Genomic DNA, 19,724 nt, shown 5'->3' with positions numbered 1-19,724 from the left:
TGGGGTTAGGAATGCAGACGGTACAAAAGAACCTTGTCATCTATTAGGTTCAGATTCTTATGCAAAAAAGAAGCACTGCATCTTTAATGTTCGCGGCGGGCAGATTCTGAAGAGCTGAAATAAAGATAGAGTTTCATATAGCTGGGGATGGGACAGTAAATTACATCAACACTGCTTAAGTGCAGCTTCAAACAAGAGCTACACACATAGGGACGCAGCTAAGTTTGTTTTTTTTTTGTGTACGAGTGATGTGTTTGCCGCAGATGTTTTTGTGAGAATTCAAAGAAAATGAAAAATAAGGAAATAATAAAATGAAACTGCTTCCATTCATTCTTAACTTACCTCTTTCTGTAAGTTTACCAATGTTATTGTCACTTACATACATTTATTATTTCACAGGACATCAGTAAATATAAGATCACAAATATATACAAATTAATTTGGTAAAAGTGCATCACTTTCTGATGTGTTAAGTACTTTTAAATGGCTGTCTAGAATGGAACTGGAGCACACGTTGACTCACCTGTTTCTGGTTGTTCAGATGCATCTCACGGTCGGCCACCTCATGGCGCAGACGGTCCACATCCTGGCTGAGCTGCATCCGGTCTTCTCTTTCGTCAGAAGCTTCATCAAGCTGCTTGGACAGGTAGAAGTTCTGGCGGTTCAGCTCAGCGTTTTCCTGGGTCAGTGTGGTCAGCTGCTCCTCCAGGTCTGTGATCACCTTTAGCGATTGAAGTCATAACATATACTTCAGGCTGCTACATCATGTAGAGGACAGGAAATAGGTTTCTGTTTAATTTTGCAATGCCTTCAGTCGCATCATGAGGCCGTGGAACGGCCACGTGGTTATGTTTTTACGAGCAGTGGAGGAACAAAAGGAACTTTTATTTTGCCCATCATTAATGCACTCAATGTCTAATCATTACATAAGAAGCAGCAGGCGGATCAGTTCACATCAGTCTGCTCTTAAACAATCAGCCAAGCCTGTGGTGAACACTGGGGGAGCGGAACTCTGATGAAGATGCGGCAGTTGAAGAGTGTGTGTGTGACGCAGATGCTGAAGGTGGCAAACATGAAGTAGGTAAAATGGCTGTCTGCTCTGGATTAGCCCTGAGCTGCTGCTTCCTTTGGGAAGAGAACTGACAGCAACTATGTGCTGGAGCAGAAATGAATCGAACATTCTGATGAATTTGGAATGAAACTGGCAAGAAATATAAAAGGCTGGGACTTTAGTGTGTTCATTTTAATTAATTCATGCTCTCATTCATAGAAGACACCAGACTTTGAGACATATTTCCATCTACAGTAGTGAATACATTGTGCTAATACTGACAACAAGGAAGCTGATTCACCTGCAGCGTCCTCTTAAAATGATCTGTTGTAACTTTAATCACAGAGAAGGTTTTCAAAGCTGCCACTAAACCCAAAACACTCAGAAATCAGTTTGGCCCCTGCAACTCTTCTTTTCTTTTAGTGCCAAATTCAAATATTCCTCATGGAAAACTCAGGTCACTTTCTAAGGTGGGGGGCGGTTTACAGTGTCTGCTGAATTGAGACCCAGCCATGACACTATTTTGCTGTTTATTGGTGGAAAACTGATCTTCTTAAGAATTCAAAAAAGTGGATGATAGCACGGCTCTACTAACGGGAAATGGGAGCAACCAATGAGCAAGTACCTTTATGAGGAAAACAACGCTCTGAGAGCTTGTTATGTGGCTACAAAGCGATTAAGCCGTTGAAATGAAAGAAAGTTTGTAATTTAGGTCATTGAAATTTACTTTAGTGAGATTTGAGTCATGAAAATCGTTAGCCACCCCTCTAAAGAACAGTCATAGATACAATTGTAAATATGTCATGAGCTTGTCCAAGTCATTAAATATAGATGAACCACTGACATGTCGGAGACAAGCATTGGAAGGAAGCAAGCTGATATTTCATGCTTTTCTGTGTGCAAAACCTTGGCAGAGCAAGTCTGAAGAGGGACCAGCCACAGTCATGGACGAGGATCTCTGAACAGTTTGCGTGTGGGAGGATTTCGAAAGTAGGCCATTGATTTAAAGATGGACCACAACAATGTTTATTCAAGACCGGTATCAAAAGCAGAAATATTATATATGATAGTGGGAGGGAGGAGGTGAGCTGATCTATTGATTTTATAAGGTAATATTCTCTTATGCTTGTTGAGAAAGCAGTTAAGTGCTGACCATGCAATGCAGTAAGATGACAGAACTCAAACTCTGCTGAGGTTCGACCAAAGCAAATCCACGTCTAGGTGACACTTGTATTAACTATTAATAAACTAGTTCTTATTTACAGTTAATACTCTGTAATTATGGTGTTGTTTAGAGTGAACTTGCTGTTTTGTGACTATTCAAAGGTGAAGTCTAGTCAATAGTTGTCTAATACTGGCTATTATGCCACAAATACACATATGGATAAGTAGTTTATTTACTGTAATCATTGTTCCCTTATCTAAAGTGTGACCCACTTCTGCCTCCTGCCAGAACCAAGGATTTGGTCATGACCAAATTAAAGACACAGCTTGACACACAAGCTCTATACCACGGTCTTGTTTGAAGGCGTGTGTCTCTGTGTGTCATACGTGAGTTGATTCAGCAATAGGTCGAGGGGTAGAGGAGAACAACAGAAGAAAGAGCGCTGCTTACCGCACAGCTGTCTCTCAAGGCATCAAACTTGCGCTGGATCTCATCTCTGTGCGCCTGGCAGGTTTGAAAGGGAAGAAAATGCGATGTGACAATTTCAGTGCTTCAATTATATAACATGGAGCACACACCAGTCTTCTGTGTCCATTATTTATTCTTTTTCTCTCACTCTTAGCACAGTGATCTCCTCCTCGGCCTCTGCAGTGGTTTCCTCTAGCTCGGTCTTGGCGTGCTGCAGCTGGCTCTCCAAAGCGTGGCGGGCTGCCTGCAGGTTACTGATTTGGGACTCGCGCTCCTGCAGTGACAGGGTCAACTCAGTCACCTGTCGCTTGATCTCCAGCTTCTGCTCTTCGTGCTCCAGTCCGATCTACAGCAAGACACAGAATAGGTGTCAGTCTTATGTAACATTTTTTCATCTGCCTGAAATATTTACTCGAGCTCAGCTCAGCTCAGCTCAAGTTGTGCCTCTTAATAGTACAATATGATATAATATTTATTGTTTTAGATGGCATGGCAGTAAGTGGTGCAGCTTATTGCTTAAAATAAGTGCCCTGGCATTTTCAGTGATTTCAGTAATATGAAGTAGTTCAATACATATGTAAATATGTATACATATATATATATATATATATATATATATATATATATATATATATATATATATATATATATAGTAATGTAATATAATATAAACATTGAGTGGTCAACATTGTTAAATTCCATGTGTGGGGAAAACAGGTTGAGAACATTCTCAGACAATCCCTTGCTTTACACAGCTGACAGGGGCAGGCAGTCCTCTCTGTTTCAGACAGTTTTGGATGATAGTTCAACATAATATTCTAGTGAGTGTGCTTAAGGTGAGTTGCTTGGCTTTACAAACGCTGAGTACCTCTCTCAGCCTGGTTTCCAACTCCATCACGCGGCTCTTGTTGCTTTGCTCCTGCTGACTCATCTTCTCTAAGTGCTCCTCCAGCTTTGCATTTTGGGCCTCCAACTTCCCGGCCTGAGACTCTAAGTAGAACTTCTGCTGGCGGAGCTCTGTGATCATCTCTTCCTGGGCTTTCCTGTCCCATATGAAAGACATCCTTGGTGAGAAAGAAATTTTCAATCGAGCGGCTTTAAAGTCATGATTCCCAGATGAGACTCATTACATGACGTGTGTTTATACGTACATGTTTTTTTGGGTGTAGATGCTGCTGTTGGCAGCCAGCTTGTTGGCCTCAGACAGCTCTGATATTCTCTGCTCCAGACTATTCATCTTGGAGTCCATGGCATTTATTGTCTACATAAAAACAATGAACAGAGTTCCTTTAACCATTAGCCAATGAAAGATTATGATAATAGCCTTTTGCTATTTGTTTAGCACATACCGCCTTCTGTTCACTGATGATGCTGCACTTGTCCCGCACCTCCTCCTCATATTTGCTCTGACTGGACTCTAGCATTTCCTTATCAGCCATGTCTGCCTTCATCTGAGTCTCAAGAACCTGCTCCATGTCCCCAGAAGAGAACACACCATCATGAGAGGGAATTACCTCTGATATGTGAAAGCCCAATAACCACATTAAACAGAGTTTAACCTTTATTTTGTCTTCATAGAGTTTCTCCTTCTGCTTCAAGTGAGTCTCCAGCCGCTGGGCTGTGGCTTGTGTTTCACGCAGATTTTCTTCAAGCTCCTATACAAAGACAAAACACTATTGTCATGCATACGTTCTGAAGAAAAAAAAAAACAATGCAATGATGCAAACATTGAAATCAGGATGGAAATTAATTCTGTATTCTGAGTGGTGTTATGTAAAAACAGCACTTCCTCCTCAAAGGCGAAGATGAGCTATGTTTATCTCACACCTCCTCTGATTATTTTAGTTTCACACTTGAGTTGAAATGTGGGTTACCAGAATCTTATCTGCCATCTGCTGTATTTGCTGGCCCTTGCTCTGGAGCTCGTCTTTCAGTTTCGTCTCGCGACGCTCAACAATCTCCAGTCGTTTCACCTGGTTCTCCAGCGTCTTCCTGCCGTCCTGTAAACAGCAACACACGCAGGCATTGTCTCCCCAACAGGAAGCATTTGCTGACAACGACTGTAAGTTTCCCCCTTGATGATGAACGGTGACAGCGGCATCTGTCTGGCTTGTTAGCGACGCTCCACCTGAATAATTGTAGCTCATTATTCTAAGTTCATTACACAAACAGCTCGAGCTTGAATGCGCCTTGCTGATTAGGTGGATCAGTCCATTTAATGTAAGTGCACATACAAGACGACTGGACATTGGCAGGTCAATTCACATGTGACTGGACGACTAAATGAAGCTTGCAGTAATATATGATGTAGTGAATTGTAAAATTTAATGTAATGCTCACTTCTCTTCAACTTATCTGATGTGGTTGAAATGTGTCCATTATTTATTTATCATTTATTCTTCATATAATGTTCCTCAACAAACATAGATGTCAGCAAAATAAAGGAGCATAATGAAATTGATGTTTTTTACAGTTAAAACATTTGTTTCCAAGAGTGTTTATGGCTTCTTCAAGATGATATATTTATGTATTTATTGCTGTAAGTAAAAATAATAACAATGATAACAAGAGTAAATATTTATTTGGTATTTTTTGACACAAATAGTGAGTTTACTTGGGATTTAAATAATCTGATTTTATCACTAGAGATGGTGTCATTGTCATTGTTCTTTCAATCTTACGCTTTATGATCATGTAATTATCTTCTTCAGCCCTAAATTCCATGCCCAGTATTTGCATTGCATCATGTAATCGTGCTCCTCGACCAAGTATTTTAAGGTCATTACTGAGAGAGGCTGTCTAACCCCAGTTGCTCGTGCAAACTAGTAAATGAGAGACAGCAAACCTCAGTCTCACGGAGGCGACGCCTCAGACTGTCACTAGAGTCTTCTTTGTTCTGGAGTCTCTCCAGGTCACGCTCCATGCGATCTTTGGCCACTCTCATGCTCTGAAGATGGTCTGTAGCTTCAGCGCTGGCCTTCAAGGCCTTGTGGGTTAAAACAAAAGTATGGAATTAAAAAATGTCTAAAAGTGGATGAACAAAACTGTCAAACAACAGATGAGGTCAAACATGAAAAGACACAAACTCTCCTGACACTATTCGTTCGTAGCATAATCTGGATGATACCAGACTGGATTTGTCCCTTTTCATCCAAGATAAGCATAATGATCAAAGACACCTCCTGTCTCTTTATAAAGTCTAACTGTGAAATCCAATGGAATAAACAAATGACTGAGGAAAAAAAAGTAATCAAAAATGTGTTTTTCAAAGTGATTTGTAACATGCTGTGAATCTCTTGAAGCAGACTATATAATGTATATGCGTAAAAAATAAAATAAGGAGACAAGGTTTCATATAAAATATATATTTTTTTATTTTCATTATTTTGAATCCCATGCGCATTTATTTATTTATTTCATGCGGTATGTTTAGGATCTAATTGTTCTTTTTTGCCACATTGCTAAAACATATATGCATTTATTTCACTCATATATTTAGCTTTTTACTTATCATTTAAACCAATTCAAACCCTGCTTGCTTCCTGCCATCACCAGAAAATTAAGCAGATTTTATAACATGAGCTTCCGGCGCCACGATGAAACAAACTTTCCTACTGATTATTTGATAAAGCAGCGTCTTCAGTGCGTCAGAAAGCAAAATGCGATCTTAGTCAGCCGTGAGATGCGAGACACAGCAAACGCATGACAGATTGGTTGGATTTTTAATTATTCATCTGAAGGAAATCTGAAGAGGATTAAATCACATCTCCCATTAAAGCGGTCTTTTCATTTGTAACAGTCAAGCAGTAAATTTGTTTTTGCGTCGACACACTCTTCCAGACCAAACTTAGACCAAGTGACTGAGGAGAGCCACGGATGGGGGGTAAAAGTGTTCGCACACTTGTCTGGAAGTGTAAAATCATGTTACGTCACATGCATTTAGGAGCTCTCATAAATTATTCACTGTTTTCCCAACCCAGATTTTCTACCTTTGAAAGCTTCTCCTGAAGATCCTGGATCTTCATCAGCTGCTCACTGTTGGTCTATAATAACACAGATGAACATCATTCACATACTTGTGGTTTTTATTAACTTTAATAGAGCGCACTCTAAGTTATTCATCTTAATATACATGTATATATTACATAATCTACCTTCTCTAATTTGCCGATTTGCTCCTCTCCCTCAGCTTTGCCTTGCTCTCTTGCCTGTGAAAAAAGTAAAAATAAGTGAGTGAGCTAAAGAATTATCCAAGCAACTGCAGGACATAACTGGCCACCATGATGAGCTCAGTGGTCAGGCACAGACACAAACTAACTGAGAGGGACAGACTTTCACCAGCATCAAAAGTTAAACCCATGACCTTCTGCATCCTGTGTTGGTAGTCTGTTGCCTTTCTCTTCAGCTCCTCGCTGTTCTGGCGAGATTCCTTCAGTTCCGCTTCATACAGGTCGCTACGGCGACGGGCTGCCGACAGGTCTTCCTCCAACTGTCTGATTGAGACTCGCATCTCCTCCAGCTGGGCATGATACTCCTGCAGAAGCACGTTTCAAACAACATCAAACACAGGCTATAAGACGATAAAGACTTGAGATTTTCAGACAGGAAATTCATAATTACATTGGAGTACAGAATTTCAGTGTATATTATGATTGGGACTTTAACCAATAAATTGGATTTATCAATTAATGTAAAAAATAATGAATTAATAAAAAAAAAAACAGGTTAATTGTGTAAAAAATGTCTTTCACTGAGGAAAATTTTTCAATGCACCAATTGCAGGTGTACTACATTGTGGTATCATAACCAAAACATCCAAGATGACGGAGACTGAATGAGATAATGCTGATGCATGGAAAATAAGTAAGTTAAAAAAAATCTTGATAAATTCATAGAAAATTCTGTACACTTTATGCAGCATAGCGTTAGTTCCTCACTTCCATCATGATTCAACTTAAATGTGATCATTCAATTAATGAATTTTTTCGTTTCTTTTCAGTACCATCCCTTGTATTAATCTTAGTGTCATTCAGTATCTTGAGGGAAGTTCTGCTGTTTGAGTAGAGAAAGTTAATGTGAAGCATAAGCAGAAAATCCCTTGTGTCCCAGCCAGATAAATATTAATCCCATTAGACAGGGCCACTTCACGCATGCATGTCTGGTAAAACTTATTAGTCTCAGACGGGCAAGTTTGATTTGTAACTCTTCATTAATTAACATGGCTCCCTCACCCATCGCTCACATTCAGAAAAAAAAGGTGACATGGACATTCTTGACATGGAAATATACGTCCAACACGTGCTGTTTGGACAATAAACGTCAGATCCTACTTGCTTTCATGACCAAGGCTAAAAAAGGCAACGACGCTACATGAAAAAGGTTTATGTCTCTAAGGAAATCCCTCTTTGATCATTACAGCTTTAGGGCAGCTCGTATTTCTTTCATTTTGAAGCAATGCAATAACTAGGTTGGTTATTTGTCCATAAATGATTCCTTCATTGAGATTTTTTTTTTTGCTTGAAGGCCTCCCTCTGTGTTTTTGCAGAAATGAATTGCTGCCCTGTGAAGGTACTCGACATGGCAGTCGTATGACAAAGCGTGGGAGATGCTTTTCAAGATGACGTGCTGGATTTAGCAGCGTACATACCTTGCTCAGAGGCACCAGTGGAACACATTTACGACAATAAGCATGAACATTCAACTGCGCTCAACTGAAGCTCAAAAGCCAGAATACATTCCTGAACTCCTTACTGCAGAGATTACGTATGAATCTTATCACCGGGCAGGTCCGAGTGCATCGGGTCTTTTAGTGCAACGGAACTCCACTGAGAATAGCCTGTTTAGTGAGGCAGCAGCACACTGTCACAACAAGAGAGCCACAGACTGCACTTAGCACATTGATGTTAATATAACCTGTCATTTATTGTGTTTGATCCCACCATAACACATTTGCTAGATTTAATGTCTTAAGGAAAGTAAGACAACTCTAAAAGTTGTGTTTTTCCCTCTCAACCAAAGCACATTCATCCTGCCTATTTTGCACGACCCACCATGCTGGTGAGGAAAATGATTGCCAGGCTGCCTACACTAAGCAGCTTCATCAGAGCAAAACCCAAGTGAGCCAAATTTATGACAGGAAGATAATCTCAGAGCAGCTCAATCCCCCTTTCTCTGTTCATGTTTTTCACAACATAAATCTAGAACGTTTCCATAGCTGCAGTAGCACATTAAGATCATCTATCATTGTCTACCTTCGCTAGATGCTTAATATTAAGACTCAGCAGATGATGGGCACATTTATAAGCATACTGACTTTTCAATGGTCAATTGTCTTGTTTTTGTTCTAGGTATTCTAGTCAATTGTTTTGTAAATTTAAGCATTATTTTTACACCACACACACCCACACCCACACCCACACATATATATATATTTTCAATTTGAATGAATTATATATATGTTTACATATCACCTTAGCTCTTTTAATGTCTTGAAAATATTTGTATTAGAATTTATTATATATTTTATAAGACCTTTTGATTTTGTTCAGGGATTCTCCATGTCCATGTTTTTTGTATCATGAGGTAGATTGTTTCATGCATAGCTAAGAAGATACAAGTAAAATTCGACTGAAGATCATGTGTACAATTATATTCAATAATTCAGTCAAATCACACTTCCTAATCTTCTTCTTTTTCTCCCAGCATTTTCCATTTGCAAATCAGCCTCCTTCACCTGTACTTATCTCGTGTATCTGCCCTGGTCCTATCTTCTTTATGTCTTATCACATCACATGAACCTAGATGGTTGTCTCATCTGCTGCTTTTGCCCAATACCTCCCTGTGCAACATTCTTCATCCAACATGTTCCCTGTCTCCCCTCTTTGTGGCCTTGTCTTGCTGAATTACTCATTCCTCATCTTGTCTTTGCTTTTTCTAAAATTGTTTTTAACTGCTGAACCATTTACCAGTTATCTCACTTGGAGTGTGACTCACATGGCCATCCTCATCTTCTCATCCCTTTAGATCTGTGTCTGCCTCACCTAAATACCCAATAATAGCTGAGAACACAGACCAGACAACCTGCAACACTTGCTGTGACAGGTCAACTGCAGACTGCAAACTCAATCTATCAAGATCAAATTCAAGTTGATCATAAAAATAGAGCGGAGTTGTAGAAGCGTGGTCAGTCAAAGTACAATGGAGGATGTCTAGAAAAACTCAGAAAATATTCTGTCGAGGACCACACCTCTCTAACTTGGTGACTGTTACCATTAATTCCGGATAACAACAATATTCTCAGCCAGAAACCATAAATCTACTTATGGCATCAGATATTATGTGTTAGAGCCAAGGCCCCAATAACTCATCACGACATTCTGCCCACTGCATCAGCGCTCCCTTCATTTGTAGGTATATGGCTCTCATCACCATGGCAACTGCACAATGAATTCAGTGCTGGCTATCCAGCTCTGGTGTAGGCAGTGTGGAGGGGAAAGCGGGTTCATAGCCTAATGTTTTCAATTAAAAGTGCACACCACTGTGGGGAAAAAAAATATCAATGCAGATCTTCTAACAACTTGAAGCTGACACCGGATGTCTATGTGTCATGTGCCTTTTGTGTTGCAGTGACCTGTTGAACTGAATTTCAGATATTGAGAATCAGGATCAAGCATAGATGTAATTGTTTCAATATTGCTGACACATCATGCACTTTAAACAATACTGAAGAAAACATTTCAATTTATCAAACAACACCATGATATTTATCTGTTCCTTCACTGTATCAGCAGTTTATGTAAATTAGCAGCAGCAACACAAAATATTTCTGGACATATCGTGGGTGTTTGTTTTTACTGCAGCTAATGTTTAAAAGTCCAGTTCCAGCATTGTGTATCTAAATAGCACTCACTCCCCACACACTGCCTTGTGGACTTGACCTGTTCAATATGAATACTAATAGAAAATCCTCTTCCACGCTTCCAAAATAAGTTAAAATGAAGGGATGTGATCTGCATTTCTGTTCCTCTGTGCTGAGAATCATCAAAACCAGAAATGGAAAAAGACAATCTCATCATTGCAGTCTCCTTAAAAAAAAAGCCTGACATGGAGAGAACATTTGTCAGTTCTCTTGATAGCTCTATGAAGCAGAAAATTAAAAAATAGGATTCCGTTATCAGCCTCAACTCTTAGAAATGTTATCAATCTAGCCATCTAGCTTTCCTGCTAATCCTGCAGTGGGTTTGAGTTAAGCAGATTATACAGTTTCATAAACACCAAATGATTTATTACGCACTTCGTAAAATGAGCATAAATAGCTGCTAAAGCTACCTTTTGCAGCTGTACTTAAGCTAACTTTCAGGCTGAACTGTAGTTTTACAAACACTCGCACAGCAGCTCCCCCGACAAAAGTATTACCGTACTTGAAATTAAAACCAGGATTTGAGGATTTTGCTCAGACAGAACTACATCATTCAGCCCGCTAATTTCAGAACCAACCATCATAAAATATTACAGCTCTCACTCACACACACACACACACAACCCACGCTGACAGCATCATTTGTTTGTCCAGACTAGTTGAGCCTTCTGCTTCTCTTCTTTTCTCACTGGAAGGTGTTACTAACGTTCTTTTAGATTAAGTGGTAACATCTGCTTGTCTATCACGTCCATGACTCATTCCATCATCAGAAAAACATGCTCCAGTGTCTGATGTGACATTATGGTATGGCTAAAAATGTTGCCCTGTGTGTGTGAGTGTGACAAAATTAAAATTAGTTTCGAGATGTCTTGAATGGATCCAAATCTATATAAATATCGTAGACAAACACCGTCCTACCTGTTCCTTGATTTCCTGAAGCTTGTTGCTCTGCTCCCTGATGTCATGTAGAAGCTGCAGTGCTTTGTCATCTTCCTGTGTTACTTCCATTCGAGCTTGTTCCAAACTCCGCTTCAGACTCTAATAGTGAGGCAAGCAAGTACATATAATAGCATGAGGGAAAGTGTAAAATGGAGCATGTATCACACGTTTTGGGATGTACAGTTAGAGAGGAAAACACTTTCTTGTTCCAAACTTGATAGAATATCGATTAGTGGAAGTGTTTAGTTGAGATGACAGACAGCAATACTTCATACACTGCATTCTGTGATGTAGGTTGCCAGGTCCTGTTCCAGGATGGTTCTCTGAGTCTCTGAGGCCTTGAGCTCTATGTCCTTTTGCTGCAGAACTGACTCCAGGTCAGACATCTTTCTTTGGACAAGTGAGATCTCCTGCTCAACCTGCACACAAGAATGGAGCACAGCAAAACAGAGGTCAACTCTACTTAAAGACCTATGGCAGAAGCCCTTTCAGCAACAGCCTCCCATGATGAGTTTATATTCCTTTTTGAATGCACAGGAGCGTGTCAATATATGTTGTGATATTTGGAGAAAACTGACAAACAGTGGTGATATGGCGACCATTCAAGGAGCAAGAAGCATCCCCTAATGTATGGTGGAAATTCAGGGAGAATTCCTAGCATCCAGATGCGAGAAAAAGCTAGTGGAGAAATACAACCGATGCCTGGCTAAATGCCAACTAAAATATGGACTGCATAAAAAGCCACTCCAGTTGCATAGCAGCAGTAACAGTGGTAACTAAGGCGTTAGTAACAGGTAAATTAATTGAACTTATCTACAACAAAATTGAAATAAATTTTAAAAAATGAATGACCACCCCTATGACCTGTCAAAAACAGCGATAATATTATTTGATCCAAGGGTTCAAAGCCAGAGAGGAGCGCACAGTGTGAATTCTGAAGTGATCCAGACAGAGACCTCAATTCCTTGCAGAGGTCCAGTGATATTCTTCATTAATGAGATGGTCAGAAGTTCAAAAATTAATGAATGGAATTTGGTACAGGTAGTGGGGCTGTACTGAACTGTAAACAGACCAAAAAACCTGCAACACAAAAGTGCTGCTTGTACAAACGTTAGGAATGATCCAGCCTTTTTTAAGACACAGGAAAAAACAAGTCTTTTTTTGGAAAGAATCTCTTACCATCAGTGGAGTAATACCTGTGACATGTGTCCAGCAAGTCGTCCTTTTTGGTGTTAAAACGGGTTTCCAAAATGGATGCTCTAATCCACAGAATCGACGAATGATGTTGGATCTGTAGAAAAAGCAGGACAGAAAAAAAAACGACAAAAAGGGGATCAAAATCAAAATAACAGCCTGCTGCCAATGTTGCTAATAGACTGATGTCACATTTCTACATCACTACATATTGGCCTCTCCAAACAAAGAGCCCCAAGCAGAGGAACAGTTTAGATCAAAATGATGCGAAGAGGACACGATGTTTAGAATATTAATAACATGCTATTTCCCACATGATCACACAGACAAGATGCTTAACACAGTCAGTAACGTACTCGGCAGGCTCAGCATTTCTGCTTATTTCTAGTTAAAGAATGTCTATAAATAGACTTCCAGCGTTCACATAGCATCCTCTTCAACCACCACTGGATATATTTGGCAGCTTTTGTGATGAAGAGGCAGGCAGAGCGATGAGCGACGGGTAGAATCTATTTAAAGCTTTGCTCACCTCCCACTCCTCCTTACATGAACATGCTTGGGATTTTGCATTAAAGTAGTGCTACTACACAAAATGTTTGGTAATGGTTTGGTAATGTGTCATCAATATGAACATAGTGACCATTTATAAAGAACAGATGAAAAACAGAGGCCTTTGTAAAATTAATATTCACCCTTGCTAATAGTCAGAACCAGTTGCCTAGTTGCGACAGCAAGTCTTGTTCAGACTAGAGCAAATAAAACATATGAAATGCATCAGACTTCCATCAGACTCTGTATAGTAATTTTGACTCAAATATTCGTCAAAATGTGACACATATTTTATGTCTTCCACTCCCTTCTGAACAGTTTTGCAAGGTTTGCAGTTTTTAGGAACCGGTGTTGGCACCTGTTAAAGCACTTTTATTGGCAGCACCAGTTTTACGATGTTTGTGGAGTCTTTGATTCTCCAAATGATGTGCTGACAAGGCACAATTAAAAACTTGGGCTGCCATTAGATTAGAATTTTAATCTCAATTATTCGCACCAAAGCTAAATCCTCCTTTAACTTGTCAGGAGAACAGATGCAAAATGTGTCAGTAATTTGCCATGAACTGCGAGTTCTCTTCGACCTCTAGAACGATTAATTGAGATTAAAAAATGTTATTTATTGACAGCCTTAAACAATTTAGGATGACGATAAGGCTTGCAATTTTTTCACTCAGGAATGACCCATATTGCCATTACCAATGTTAGAAAAACAATAAAATAAAAAGAGTAAGAAGTTAATAAAGCTTCCTGGTACAAAAAAGGTAAATGATTAATTGAACTTCTGCCACAACTTAGACTCCAATACAGCAACGCTGCTTTTGAAAAATACAAAAAAACATTACCATAGAGAATACTGAGTGTGTTTTTCAACCTGGCAATAAGATGAATCATAACAGAGGCGTCCAATTAAGAATCAGACTTGTGCTTTTGGCCATGACAGAGCTGAACAACAATGCGTGCGTAAGCGGAGGGTTGCAGGGTGTAATCAAACCATGTCGCTCCAGCTGGGACGCTGGCAGTCTTGCTCCAGACTTGGGCGCCAGCTGACAGCCCATAATGAGTTACCTCACAGCTCCTGATCTGAGCTCCTCATCTGCAATACTAGCCACAAAAAGGCTGCTTTTGATAAGGCAATGGAACTGGAAACATGGTCTTAACCTGATTTGTACTGTCAGCATATGCTACATAACTGCAGCAGCTGATGTTATACATCTCTCAAAATTGATATCAACAACAACAGAAACGTTTAAAAGAATTCTGTCCAAGAGATCTTCTCCGTGGGATGTGTGCTGCGTCGTGAGTCAGAGTTGTTGAAGAGGAGGAGAGTGCGGAAAGGTTCCATCCAAGTCATGGTGTTGCTCTACATTCAGTGTGTTCGATGATCAGGGGATGGAGCTACTGTACTGTGAATCACAAGCCTTTTGCAACATTGTGGTGGCACAGATTGTTCACTCCAAAATACTCTGCTGACGGTCACATTTCCGAATCAAAAAAAAAAAAAAAAGATAATGACTGCTTACAGCATCACAGCATTTGTACTACTGTTGTGTAAGAGACTTCCTTTAACATACATCACTGGCTGCCACACTGCAACAGGCAAGGACATCCTGTACAAATCGGCATTGCGCAATACAAGAGAAAACTCGCCAGCGTGGGAAGCAGACAATGAGTGAACGTATGTCGTATCACTTATATGCGCATATTTACATAAATGCACATTGTAATTATGGAAATCCAAATTAAGATAGATTTTCATGAAACAAGCACGTGCGTTTAGCGATTTAAAACTTCATTTTAAATGAAAAACCAGAGCCTCTGCATTATAAATAAGATCAACAAAAATAAATTATCTACTATATTTAAAATATAGTAGATAAAGTTCAAGTCCTAAAATTTTCATTATAACCAAATATTCTGTTGTTATAGTAGTACTAGGTAGTGCCTGTTATTTATTAATCTCACAGCACCAGAGAGGTTTTTTTGGTGTTACATTAAGCTTAATGCAGTGCTTCTGGTGCCAGAGATGGTAGAAATTATTATATTCTAGAAATGACAAGTCCGAAGAATTATAGATGAAAATAAAGGGATGGTGTTTTTATGAGTTGGTACTGGACATCTTCATCTACAACTGATTTTAGAACGACAGTTTAATGAAGGAGCATGATATTGGTTGACTGATCTCTTACAAAACTCAAGTTGTGCATCTAAAAAATGAAAAACAAACTACTCATCATGTTAGTCTCATATTCTCCTATGATTTTGTTTGTTTTAGAGATTATGTCTTCTGCGTATACCAAGTGAGTCGTGTGCGAGCCAGATGGCAGAAAAGTTAATTGAGGGAAGAGGAGCTTCTTGGTGGTATTCTTGAATTTTCAAAAATGTAAGCCTCCAATGGATTAATTAAACAAAACACACACAAAAAAAACAAAACATTGGAACCTGCTGTGTTTATTCAAAAAGCAATGAAATTCATGTTACCCAGTTCATGTTCGGTTATGAATTATGAAGGATAAATCAAGATGACACTATGGCCCAACATAGGCACTACAAAACTTAGTGTTGTAGACTTGTCTTAACATTTGTAAATACACACAAACCCACACCCAAACCACCAATATATTTTACAGTTCAAATACTAAAAATATTTTTTTTTAAACCCAAAGAAGCCCAACTTGAGGAAAAGAGTTTCTGAAAAATTATGAATATATATATATATATATAATGAAGTACAAGAAAATACATAGTGATTGACCGGTGAATTTTATGAATCAAATGAATAGGTTTGTTAACATTAAATAACGTTCAATGGTTACACACTCCAGTGACACAATTTGGTCCCCCAACATTAAAACACATTTTTTTAATGAGATCAACGTGTTTCTCATTTACTGGGGGATTTTGGGGGGTAAAGCGTGATGCAAGTGATTCTAAAAATGGCGGCAGACGGAGGTAACCACAACAAACTATGTGAAATTCAACTGCAAACTTGCAAAGTACTTCAAAGGCCAGATACATGACACCACAGATCAAGCACAAGTGTGGGCTTCTTGAGGAGGCTTTATGTAAAATCATACTTGAGAACAAAAAGCGGTACAGCTCTCTTTCATCACTGTCATCACAATCTGCATCAACACCAGCACATTTGATTTGCTGACTGAGGCTACTTCAGCCAAACTCATTCAGTACCACTTAAGCCTGGCACATCAGGAGACCACATGATTAAATAGACAGAAGGCAGAGGTGCCAGCGCATTTCTCCTGTGATATATTGAGATGTATGATGGAATACACCTGGTAAAAGCAGACAAAATGCGCTGTATATACAAGACATGGAGTACTGATCCTTCATGATTACTTCTCTGTCAAATGACATGAAGGCATTATGCTTAAAACATCCTCTACTCTAATGTGTGCTTCTGAGAAAACAGCAAGCTTCCTTCACCTCTCCTCTCCCTCTGCTAAACCTGCTGTTACCATAGAGATGTAGCCTTCCATCCAGTCTTCTTACCATACTTTTCTCACTGAATCCTTAAGGCTTTTTTTTTGCGCACTTACATTTAACGCTGACTTTACGGTTTAAATGAATGAGTATTATGTTGATCTCAAAAGGAAAGACAGGTGACTTGTGCTTGATAACACAGCCATTAAAGATGAAATCACTAGCTTCATTTAACCCAGAAACAAAGCAGTAACAATCAGCTGTGTCAGTGAAAACCGGTGCACAGAGTCAAAAACTTGTCGAGCAAACCAAAAAAAAAAAAACTGTTTCAATGTCGTGACCAAGAATCACACTGACGGTTGAGAGACAAGATGCAGAAGCTTGGTGCAACTACCACTTCATGGAAGTGTCAATCAATCAGACACTAGTTTCAGAATTCTCAATTAGCAGGCGGAACTCTGCACAGCATCCAAATGCAACCGCATGCAAAGCAAACAGGGATTTCTACAGCTCCTTCATTTTGACAAGCCAAAGAGCACTTACTTGGAGTCTGCTGGAGCTGCTAGGTTTCCCACAAAGCCCCTTAAACGCAGCACATCCTCGTCCAGTCAGCCTGCGCATGTGGGGTCTCCCGTGGAAGCCACCAGCCAGAATGAGAGATTTGCTGCTTCATCAAATTTGGGGATGTCATCCTCACTGGGGAGAGTGCAGACCCGAGCCTTGCGAAGAGAGATGCGCTGTGGCAGGAGAGAAAGCTGCGAGGCTGCAAGAGCGATCAGAGATTACTGCTTACAGAGAGATGAAGAGGAGGGGACCATCACTACAAAGCCCTTGCATTGTAGGGAAATGCAGCAGAGAGGCGATCACATTACGAGGGAAAGAAGCTCTCAGTTCTGTCACCAGCCCACCACCACCCAACTCCTTCTCCCTCTCTCTTACTGCAGCAGTCGTCACTAATCACATAATGTATGCAGTTTGAAATATCCTGCTAGCTCAGATGCCCGATGCTTCTTTGCGCATCAAACTATGTTAATAAATCAGGATTAAATGGCGATGTGTTAATATGGAGACATAGACTATCATCACCAGTGGGAAATAAAAATTGGAAAAAAATACACAGAACAAAAAGAGGAGAACAAAAACTATGGTAACAATTTGGAATGACCTGTCAAGATTTACTTTTGTCAATGAAAACCTGTATTACGCACCTGGAGGCAACTCTTTGATCTTTCTAGCGGGTACTAATTTTAAATGTAAAAAGAAAATACATCACAATAGGAGAAAAATCAATCAGTAACACTTTTAGCACTCATCTATAATGCATTGTTAGTAGATTAATAAGACACCATAATGCATATTTAAGGCTTTATAGAACATGTCACAAATGTTTATAATTATATATGGTAATTTATGAAAGGGTATATAATGTATTATAAATTGTGGACTTAACGTATTCTACACTCAAAACTCCCTAACCCTAATTATATAGGGTTTAGATTATAGATATAGATTATATAGGGCTATATTTTACTCTGGAATAGTCATTGAACGTTTCCTCTAAGCAACAACATAATTCCTTATTATTATTAAATTGAGCAAATAATTGGCTTACTGGCCTACTGGCCTAATCTAAAACCAAACCAAATATGTTCTGTATGGACATACTGTAGATAATATGTTTCCTAAAGCCTTATAACTGCATTATGATGTACTATCTATCTATCTATCATCCATCCATCCATCCATCCATCCATCCATCCATCCATCCATCTATCTATCTATCTATCTATCTATCTATCTATCTATCTATCTATCTATCTATCTATCTATCTATCTATCTATCTATCTATCTATCTATCTATCTATCTATCAACCATCTTCATTCAAAAAGTTCCTCCCTAGACACCAAGATAAGACCGAACTATTCCAGGAGCTGGTGGATAGATCTATATCATACAGTTTCCTTTAGTCCTAAGCGGTTTGTTTCTGTCCAATCATCTTGCTCACCTCGCTCCTCATTCAAACGTTCCAGTTGAACATGGAATACCCTAAAAGTATTTTTACAACGCTTCATGTTCCCACTCAGCTAAATATATAAAACAGCACGACATCTCTCCACACTGATGATCAAAATACTAAACAATGTGTCCCACTCAAGCCTACAGGCCACTCCACTACAGTCAGATGTCATCCATTTTTGGCATCCACACACACACACCTGTTCTCCATGGTATCACAGAGCAGCTCAATATACGCCTTTATACAAACGCAACATTGATTGATTTGCCTTTTTTTCATTTAGCACATTACAGTAAAAGAACTCGCAGGGAGTTCTTTTACTGTAATGTGCTAAATATATATATCGCCTCAATAAAATAATTTTGCTATGTGTGTACCAGCTAGTACCAATTCAAAAGGTCTGACAAACAATTTACTTTTAAAAGATTTGAAGTTGTGTCTCCAGAGTTCAGTTCATCACATTTTAACAATAATAAAAAGTTTCAGTAAGATTATACTGCCACCTACAGTCAAGCCATTGGAATAGTCGTTCCTTGCTTCATGTTCAGAGTAGAGTGCAGACTTAAACGGCATATTTAGGCAGCAACGTGCCAGGTATTATGATCAGTCTTTATTATTATATTCAGATAGCTGGATAATGTTCTCGAAGATATATATATATATATATATATATATATATATATATATATATATATATATATATATATATATATATATATATATATATATATATATATATATATATATATATATATAGCAGTTTATCGATTGTGGGGGGGTTTCTAAACGTAATAGTATTTACTCTCACCAGAGGGCGCTGTTATCAATACAATGAGTTCTAACTGGTTTTGTATTTTATCAACAGTTTTATTGAGCAACATCTTGAACAGGTTCCATTGCAGGACACACAGGGACCACCAGAACACATATTCTCGACCGTCTAAGAACCTTGAGGGTTCTCAGGAAAGTGGTGATGTTAGATG

General features: G+C 39.1%; 1 protein-coding gene across 12 annotated transcripts in view; it reads right to left on the bottom strand.

The window, feature by feature from the left end:
- LOC128762951 (citron Rho-interacting kinase) overlaps positions 1–17,711 on the bottom strand; it is a 28,273-nt gene extending 10,562 nt beyond the window's left edge. For 2 of the 12 annotated variants that reach the window (XM_053871565.1, XM_053871563.1), the window contains exons 1-16: positions 17,266–17,695; positions 12,738–12,832; positions 11,817–11,960; positions 11,521–11,640; positions 7,048–7,218; positions 6,839–6,892; positions 6,674–6,727; positions 5,530–5,670; positions 4,559–4,684; positions 4,244–4,339; positions 4,034–4,150; positions 3,836–3,945; positions 3,553–3,748; positions 2,833–3,030; positions 2,667–2,720; positions 524–721 (exon numbers count right to left, since the gene is read on the bottom strand). In XM_053871565.1, coding sequence (XP_053727540.1) covers positions 524–721; positions 2,667–2,720; positions 2,833–3,030; positions 3,553–3,748; positions 3,836–3,945; positions 4,034–4,150; positions 4,244–4,339; positions 4,559–4,684; positions 5,530–5,670; positions 6,674–6,727; positions 6,839–6,892; positions 7,048–7,218; positions 11,521–11,640; positions 11,817–11,960; positions 12,738–12,746 — 1,788 coding nt within the window. In that variant the 5' untranslated portion in view covers positions 12,747–12,832; positions 17,266–17,695. Of the gene's footprint in view, positions 1–523; positions 722–2,666; positions 2,721–2,832; positions 3,031–3,552; positions 3,749–3,835; positions 3,946–4,033; positions 4,151–4,243; positions 4,340–4,558; positions 4,685–5,529; positions 5,671–6,673; positions 6,728–6,838; positions 6,893–7,047; positions 7,219–11,520; positions 11,641–11,816; positions 11,961–12,720; positions 12,833–17,265 lie in introns of all 12 variants that reach the window. The other 10 variants (XM_053871567.1, XM_053871570.1, XM_053871561.1 and 7 more) reach the window with 9 other exon arrangements.
- Positions 17,712–19,724: the final 2,013 nt, after the last annotated feature.

The sequence above is a fragment of the Synchiropus splendidus genome, chromosome 7, assembly GCF_027744825.2.
Source record: "Synchiropus splendidus isolate RoL2022-P1 chromosome 7, RoL_Sspl_1.0, whole genome shotgun sequence".
NCBI classification, from domain to species: domain Eukaryota; kingdom Metazoa; phylum Chordata; class Actinopteri; order Syngnathiformes; family Callionymidae; genus Synchiropus; species Synchiropus splendidus.
The sequence above is the reverse complement of the archived record's forward strand: the minus strand, read 5'-3'. Positions and strand labels throughout refer to the sequence as shown.